The sequence below is a fragment of the Anoplopoma fimbria genome, chromosome 16 (genome assembly GCF_027596085.1).
Source record: "Anoplopoma fimbria isolate UVic2021 breed Golden Eagle Sablefish chromosome 16, Afim_UVic_2022, whole genome shotgun sequence".
In the NCBI taxonomy this organism is placed as follows: Eukaryota; Metazoa; Chordata; class Actinopteri; order Perciformes; family Anoplopomatidae; genus Anoplopoma; species Anoplopoma fimbria.
In genome coordinates this window covers 5078593-5087928 of record NC_072464.1, presented here as the reverse complement: position 1 = coordinate 5087928, position 9336 = coordinate 5078593, and the positions used below count along the sequence as shown (strand labels likewise).

The window sequence follows — 9336 nt, the reverse complement described above, 5'->3', positions numbered from 1 at the left end:
TCTGAATAAATATATTTAAAAAAAGTTGTACTTTATCTCATCATCCAGACCTGTTAAAGACAGTAATGTGCTACAAGGCATCCAGTGCAACGGGAATCCAAAAGAAGACATGCAGTGCATCCAATCATCAACGAGGAGTCACTCACCATGCCATTGTGTTTTCCTTTTTACTGTTGTGTTTTGTGTAATGTTGTTGTGTGTTGTGTTATGTCGTTGTGTATTGTATAGTGTCGTTGTGTATTGTGTAATGTCGTTGTGTGTTGTGTAATGTAGTTGTGTATTGTGTAGTGTCGTGGTTTTTGTGTAATGTCGTTGTGTATTGTGTAGTGTTGTGTTTTGTGTAATGTCGTTGTGTTTTGTGTAATGTCGTTGTGTATTGTGTAATGTCGTTGTGTGTTGTGTAATGTCGTTGTGTATTGTGTAATGTTGTTGTGTATTGTGTAATGTCGTTGTGTATTGTGTAATGTCGTTGTGTAATGTGTGTTTTGTGTAATGTGTTGTGTTTTGTTGTGTATGTCGTTGTGTTTTGTGTAATGTTGTTGTGTATTGTGTAATGTGTTGTGTGTTGTTGTTGTGTTTGTGTAATGTTGTTGTGTATTGTGTAATGTTGTTGTGTAATGTTGTTGTGTTTGTGTAATGTTGTTGTGTATGTAATGTAATGTTGTGTAATGTCGTTGTGTATTGTGTAATGTTGTTATGTGTTGTGTAATGTTGTTGTGTTTTGTGTAATGTTGTTGTGTATTGTGTAATGTTGTTGTGTGTTGTGTAATGTTGTTGTGTATTGTGTAATGTCGTTGTGTATTGTGTAATGTCGTTGTGTATTGTGTTGTGTATTGTGTAATGTCGTTATGTGTTGTGTAATGTCGTTGTGTATTGTTTAGTGTCGTTGTGTATTGTGTAGTGTTGTTGTGTTGTTGTGTGTGTTGTTGTGTGTTGTGTAATGTCGTTGTGTGTTGTGTAATGTTGTTGTGTGTTGTGTAATGTCATGTTTTGTGTAGTGTCATTGTGAATTGTGTAGTGTCGTTGTGTTTGTAGTAATTCGTTGTGTGTTGTGTAATGTCGTTGTGTTTTGTGTAATTGTGTGTGTAGTGTCGTTGTGTTTTGTGTAATGTCGTTGTGTATTGTGTAATGTTGTTGTGTAATGTTGTTGTGTTTTGTGTAATGTTGTTGTGTATTGTGTAATGTTGTTGTGTATTGTGTAATGTAATGTTGTTGTGTAATTGTGTAATGTTGTTGTTTTGTAATGTAATGTTGTTGTGTAATTTGTGTAATGTTGTTGTGTATTGTGTAATGTTGTTGTGTTTTGTGTAATGTTGTTGTGTATTGTGTAATGTTGTTGTGTGTTGTGTAATGTTGTTGTGTATTGTGTAATGTTGTTGTGTTTTGTGTAATGTTGTTGTGTTTTGTGTAATGTTGTTGTGTATTGTGTAATGTTGTTGTGTATTGTGTAATGTTGTTGTGTATTGTGTAATGTTGTTGTGTATTGTGTAATGTTATGTTCAGTGATACGTGTTTTTGTTTTGGGAAATATCCTCGTGTTTTGGCCCCTTAGGGCCACTAAAGGGGATCCTATCTCACTACTTGAGTAGAAGAGCTTTGATACTGAAAAGTTATATGATACAGAAAACAGCTACACTACCACAACGCTACTGAGAAATGTAGACTAAATACTTTTGACACAAAGCTAGCAGTTTCCGATATAATCAAATAAAGACCTTTCCATTACATCAGTATATATATTACCACCTGTATTGTGGCTATGACTACCATGTGAGCAATGAGTCATGTTTGTGTCCATACTCCACAACAAGCTGAAAATCACATTTGTTTAACACATTACCACCTTATTAAGTTGATATGAACATGTTAGCAAACAATTGCCTGTTTAAATATCCAGCTGTTACTTAACAACATTAGCATTCATTTGGAGCTGTATTTGTGATCACCTGAAAAATCGAAGTCCAACATTCAGTCTCCTTTTACCTCTCTCTATGTTCAGCAGCTACTCTCTAACCGAGTCTGTCTGCTGTTTGTTGCTGAGCAGGTAGTGTACAGTGAGTTTTTGGAGCTTCTTTATTGAATGTAACTGCCTGCTCTAAAAAGACGTTTTTAGATTTTACAATTTTTGCGACACAAAAATCACATTTGACAAAATTGCAGATTGGTAATTTAACTGCAACGCACAAGTTATCACTTATTAGTTAATTGTGGATGAGTAAATGAAGAACACTGAGCTCATAGTTCTCCGATTTTGTCTAGTGTTTGAAGTGTGTTTGCTCATTGCGCATGACACACTCCTCTTTCCCAGAAGAGAAGATACCTTTGTACAACACCACTCATATTATGTTGATAAGAGGGAAGTTTCTGTGTTCAGTGGTAGAGGGGGAAGGGCTGCTTATTTGTCTAGTGAGTTTTTCAATTAGAAAAATGGTAAATGATCTTGCATTTGTATAGCTTTTTTCTAGTCTTCCGACCACTCAAAGCACTGTCCACTACATATTATCATTCAGCCATTTACACACTCTTGGCAGAGGCTACCATGCAAGTTGCCACCTGCCCATAAGGAGCAACTTTGGGTTGTGTGTCTTGCCCAAGAACAATTAGACATGGACTGGAGGACACAGGGATTGAACCCCCAATCTTCTGTAAAACGACCTGCTCTACGTCTGAGCTGCCCCAGAAATGTAAAAATCTGGCTGTTCAAGCCAAAGCTTCAATCTAAATACACAGCAGATAATGAACAGATCCAGCAACCTCTCAAACCACACCAGCTGCTTTACAAATACAACCACTTTTTTATTAATTATTTTTAATAATTAAGATGAATTTGCTGACATCTAGAATATGTTGTATAATATGTTTCGATGAATCAGTATGTCAGATGAAAATTGTGTTCGGCTCGTACCACCAACAAGCAGTCTGATCACAGCACTTCAGAGAAACGACAACTGCATGAAAGATGGAGCAGATTTAACTGGCCTAACTTGAAATTGCTTATAGTTGTGTAAATCAATATTTTGTAAACTTTTCACTGTTACTTCCTGCTGTATGCAGCTCTTCAGATTCAGTCGAAATAGTTCAAATGTAAAACGTAAACTGGGTTTCAGACTGGACCAAACAAACCATTTTTTTTCCCATGACATTTTCGAGACAAACTGATGCATTTTATGATTGATAATGAAAGTAATCGACAGTTGCAGCTTTAGCTTCAACGTAAACAGGCTTTGATAGCTGTTCAGCACCAACAGACTGACAGAGGAGAGAATGTGTGCACAACCATACATTACATTACATTACATTACAGTCATTTAGCAGACGCTTTTATCCAAAGCGACTTACAGGAAGTGTATTCAACATAGGTATTCAAGAGAACTACTAGTCACCAGAAGTCATAAGTGCATCTCCTTTCTTAAACAAGCATCTCAAAGCATAAACCAGAGCAAAAGTATAGTGCAGAGGCAAATTACTACCATAGAGGGCTTTATAGGTGCTGAGATTAGTGTTGACTCACTTGAACTCAGTTGTGTAGACTAGGCCTCTGGCTGGACGTTCAGGTGAGTCCCACATCAGCACCAGATTCATATTATGGGAGGTCAAGCGGACATTTCTGGGCGTACTGAGGACTCCTGATACCACTGCACAATCCAAATATAATAAGACACAAAGTTAGTATAATCAATCAACTGAAAAGTAGAGAACAGTAAATAAACTTCTTTTTTTTTGGGATAATCCCCCAAAAATGTCATCATCAGAGCAACTGTACTTGAAGGTTTTTAAACTGATTGAACCCATTATTAGTATTAAGTACAGGTGTTTGTGTCTGTGTTCATCATCGCCATGGTGTAAAAATTAACTTTCACTCGCATCTTCATTTCACTTGGAACGCATACACACAGTACACAGTGAAAACACTTTGGATCACACTGGGTCTGGATGGGGCGTTATTTATGAGCTGCTTCTCCTTCAATAATACACTACTCCTACTCAGGGGCGCCGCTAGGGATTTTGGGCCCCATGAAAAGAATCTTTACAGGGCCCCCAACACAGCGGCAACATTTTTTGATGCTATTTTACATACAATTATGCATTTTAATGGTATTTTTGACTATCATTACCATAAAATAAAACATGTGTGATTATATGTTAGTTAATAACTTAGTGTCATTATTTTTTCTGTATTATAATTTCATCATCATTAGGGGCCTCTCTGGGCCCCCCTCCATCATGGGCCCCTAGAATCTGTCTCCTTTACCCCCCCTTTTCGGCGCCCCTGCTCCTACTGCAGGCTGGACTACTTTTAAACGAACAGCACAATGACGTTTTGAAGTAGTACTTAAAGGTAAGTTGGTTACAGTAATGACTCTGTAAACTCTCAGGTCAATGATTAACCAACAGGTGAAAAAGCGTTTAGACATTACCTCTGGGTCCGGTTATGCTTGAAACCATCAGGATAAAGGCACTTATGGCGGCTAACATGTTATCTGAATACTAATAATGATAATAATATTCCGTCAGTGTATGAAGTGATCCCGCTGAGCAGTGCGTGGCTTTCTTTAATAAAAGGTATTTCCTGGTAGCGTTCACCAACAACAGCAGGGGAACTCAACGGAAACGAAACTCCTTCCTTCTCAGAAACTGCAGCTTAAAAAAAAAAAAATACCAGCCTATCGGTGCCCAATGAAAAATATATAAAAAAAAAAAAACAAAAAAAAAACAAGACTAGTGTTGGGAGTCTCTAGTGATCCATGTTGTGTAATTTTAGATTTTTCTAATTTAAAAAAAACGAATTTCCAACCAGGATTTCAATTCTAACAGACGGTAAACCTCCGCTGATTAATGTGCTGCCGAGGCGTGCTTTGATTCTGAATGAATGAGGAAGTAAACAGCGTGTCTGGAGGGAGGAGACGGAGAGAAAACCAGCCAGTGAGCAGGTTAGGAACACAGTGTCAGTTACCATGGTAACACGCCCAAAATGTAGGTTAATGGGATCATGGAACTCTGGATTTCTGAAACCCAGAGTTCCATCATCGTTTCACTGAAACTTCTATCTGAAACATGGCCCTGATGACTCACTCAACTAAAACTCACACTTCAGATGACAAACACTAAAATGACCAAAAGAAACACCTGCCAAAACTTATTTTTCACAAAAGAAAGTATACTACAAAAATGTATTTGTACTCCACCTGTTGTATATATATAAATATATATATATATATATATATATATATATATATATATATATATATATATATATATATATATAAATTAAAACTCACACTTCAGATGACAAACACTAAATGACCAAAAGAAACACCTGCCAAAACTTATTTTTCACAAAAGAAAGTATACTACAAAAATGTATTTGTACTCCACCTGTTGTATATATATATATATATATATATATATATATATATATATATATATATATATAAAATATAAATATATAAATTAAAAGTCACACTTCAGATGACAAACACTAAATGACCAAAAGAAACACCTGCTGTTTTAAACACATGAGAAAAAAACAAACACATGAGAAAAAAACAACTCAGATCAGTCTAAGAAAATGAATCACCAGGACTTTTTTTCTCACTTGCACATCAGGGCTTCCGAAAGATGGAATTTTATTTCATTTCATTAATTTTAACACTACCACATTGTTATTACACATTACACAGACTACACAAGGGTTTTTCAGTTGTTTGAATCACAGCTGTTTGAACTGGTTTGGATCAGCCACCAGAGAACATCCCTGGAGCCAGCCTGTCCTCCATCCAGGACTCATTTCGAAAACGATGCCTGAACGCATGTGTGGATGGAGATCTTTAAAACCCTGTTTTCATTTGAAAATGGATTAAAACGGGTCAATGTGGACATGGCCTTAAACAGCTCCAGAGTCAGGACACATCACTGCAGACCCTTCACACGTGGACACCCTGGAGTTTCAGCTTCTCCCCTCTGGGAGGCGGTACAGAAGACTGTACGCCAAAAGAACAGTTTGTTTCTGCAGGCCGTCACTCACTGTCAACCCTCTGACACCAACAATTTGTTTTTAATATGTATATGTTATCTGTCACTGTCAATATAAATCCTACACACTGTATTTATCTTTACATGTACATACTATACATCATGATCCAGCCCATGTATATCCATTCAGTATTTATTTCTTTTGTATAAGAATCAGAAAGAATCAGAAACGTTTTATTGCCAACACATACAAGGATTTTGGCCTAGTGTTTGCTGCATATCAATAAACATAGTGCAACAGTAAAAGCCCTTAAAAAACAGAAAATATGAAAATTAACAATAAAATATAAACATTCAAACAAACAAATAAAGGGTAACTTAAAACAATGATGTGCCACCACCACGTAATGCTAAGAGGTTGTGGTCATTTCACGTATTTCTGTGAAACCAGGTTGTGTAAAAGCGCCTTTTTGAATTCTGTGGGTTTGCAAGGGAATGCCTCGTATCTAGACTTTATTAGAAACGCCAGCAGCGTGACATGCTGAGAGTCTATTCTGCACTGAGCACTGGCCTTTGACATTTATTTCTGGCCGCCGTGAGCTGAAAAATGTTCTCTCACTTACCCAGGAAATGGGTGGAGGAGGGGTGGAACAAATACCACTAAAGAAGCCTACTCTATGAACTGGGTCCCATTCAACTTCAGCTTGTGAACCAAACAATGAGATGTTTCCTCGCCCACAAAATCTTATGAACCTACATAGACCTGCGGTTGGTCCTCTCTCCCATGAGGACTGCAGCATTCCCATCATACAGAACAAGGGCCACGGCAGGTACTCTACCTTTTGCCGTCATTTTAGGTCCACAGATATTCCCTTTCAAGGCAACCAGGCGCAACCAAAGCTCTAAGCGGAAAAAAAAGCTTTGGTCGACACAGAACTTTGTGCACAAATGAGACAAATGTGATATTGTATGACTTCCACAAATTAATTGTTGAGATTAACAGAGAAATCACTAAACTTGCATGCTTGACTATATATAACTTTTAACTAAAGGATTTCTCTGTTTTCTTATGATAACTTGGTAAAACATTATTAATAATTATTGTGAGGAATCATTAACAGTAATCAATGAATAGACAGGCAGTGTCCTAATATATAGAGGGCCTAATAAATGCATTGTATTATTCATTTAAAAACATATTATTACTACTTCCCTTCAGGTAGCCAGATCGGCCAGATCTGTGGTCAGCTGTCTCCGAGAACGCCCAGCCAGATGTTCAGTTGGCCGTCTCTGCTGTCCTGTTGCTGGCTTGCCATTCTCTATCATTCCACCAGAGGCCCTCAGACTATAGATCAGTATATAACAGACCGATTTCCACTAATTCCTTGCAAGACTAACAATAATCCTTTGTGCCTTGCATTTCAGCCATCTGCCTGAAGCTGAAGCTGAACCTGCAACCCAAACCCTTAACCCTTCATCTAGAAGCTGTCTTAGATGTATCTGCTAGTGGGTCCTTTCCCTTGAACCCTCACGCGCCTGACAGATGAAATAAAACTACAAGAATATTTTCCACACTGTCACACAAATATTCTGTCCGCCTGTTTTAATATATGTTACTGAAATATGATTACAAACAGAACACTTAACTTGTGTATCATACACATTTTAAATTTACTTACATTAAAGTATGTGTTATGGTAAGAGATTTTGGAATAAGATGGGGAAATGCCCCCGTTTGTTCAGCGAAAAATACTAGGTGTTGATTTCAACATGTATCATCATGCATAGACAAACACAGTTTGGGGTCAATGTGTTGTATTAAGTATTATGTAGTTGTTGAAACAATTAGTAAAAGGAGGTTATTTTTAGCAGATTTCTGTTCCTGGGAGTAATCTTCTTACTATCAAGCGTATTTGAGGTAGTAACCGTTTGTAGAATTGACAAATCAAATACACATTAAGAATCCTGTCTAATCACTGTCTAGACTGTTTTTAATCGATTTCCAATACCTTTTTTGTTTTAATGATTTCCAATTGATACTTAATGAAATAAAATATTTTCACAAGGCCAAGTTATTTTTGATGTTATGCCACTTAAATGAGGTTTAGCTGAAAACGCTCTATGAAAAGAAACACATTGATACACAGTGTTTGTATTTTTTAACTAAATCCTAAGCGAAATCCATGAATTAATTACGAGTTATTCTTTTTCAGACTTAATCGATTTTCTTCTCATGCAAATATGACAGAGTCTCTCTCTTTTCATGGAAGCAGAGTAGATGCCAAAGAAGCACTTTGCCCCAAACAACTGAGTCTTAGCCCAGACCTTTTCTCTTGCCACTGTATTATGATTAGAGGCAGCGTCTTGTGAGCCCACGAGGGCTGGGCACCATTCAATGACATGTTTATTATAAAAAATCGTATTTAGTTATTTATTTCAATGCCATTGATTTTGATTCTGCTTTATTGTGGGCAGCTGTGGCGTAGTGGAGAGCAAGGTAGTTCTCCAATCAGAGGGTCGGTGGTTCGATACCCGGCTTCGGCAGTCGATGTGTCCTTGGGCAAGACACTTAACCCCAAGTTGCTCCTGAAGGCTTGCCATCGGTGTGGACTGGATGTTGCATGAATGTTAGTTAGAGTCTGATGGTGGCACCTTGCATGGTAGCCTGTCATCAGTGTGTGAATGGGTGAATGATATGTAATATACTACTGATTGTAAGTCGCTTTGGATAAAAGCGTCTGCTAAATGACTGTAATGTAATGTAATGTAATGTAATTGTCATTGCACAGGCACCAAGACAACGAAGTGCAACAAACAGCAAAGCCCAGAGCAGTGTATAGAGAATGTATACAGAATGACCAGGAACTAATAGGAATACATATAGAATAAAGAACAAACAGTGAGGGGTAGATATGAATTAAAATAAATAGCATGAATTGTTTTTCCCAAAGGTGATTAATTAAGTCATTCTTCTTGTTGTTAATACTATTATTATATCATAATTATATATGATAAGCAGGAGGTCTACATAATGGATGGATAGGTGGATTTTCAATATTTAAAACAATGTATTCATCATTTATAAATATATCATTTTTGAAGTGTGATGATAATAATAATAATAATAATAATAATCACTCAACAGCTTCTTCATCAGAATAGGAGCCGCCGCCCACCGGGCCCTACCGGCCAATGAGAGGCGCTCTGTGCTGCGACCTCTGATAGGAGCAAAGCGGTACTTCTTCACCGTCTCCTGCCGTCAATGGGGAAAGGCTTCTCCTCCACAAGACGCTGCTGAGTGGGACCGAGCCGATCCGCCAATGGGACGATCATCCTGGGAGGCAACAAACAGAGGAGCGGACG

General features: G+C 37.5%; 1 protein-coding gene across 1 annotated transcript in view; it reads right to left on the bottom strand.

The window, feature by feature from the left end:
• LOC129104274 (interleukin-10 receptor subunit beta-like) overlaps positions 1–4850 on the bottom strand; it is a 13780-nt gene extending 8930 nt beyond the window's left edge. Inside the window, exons 1-2 of the mRNA XM_054614869.1 lie at positions 4419–4850; positions 3512–3635 (exon numbers count right to left, since the gene is read on the bottom strand). Coding sequence (XP_054470844.1) covers positions 3512–3635; positions 4419–4476 — 182 coding nt within the window. The 5' untranslated portion in view covers positions 4477–4850. The remainder of the gene's footprint in view (positions 1–3511; positions 3636–4418) is intronic.
• Between the last annotated feature and the right edge of the window lie 4486 nt (positions 4851–9336).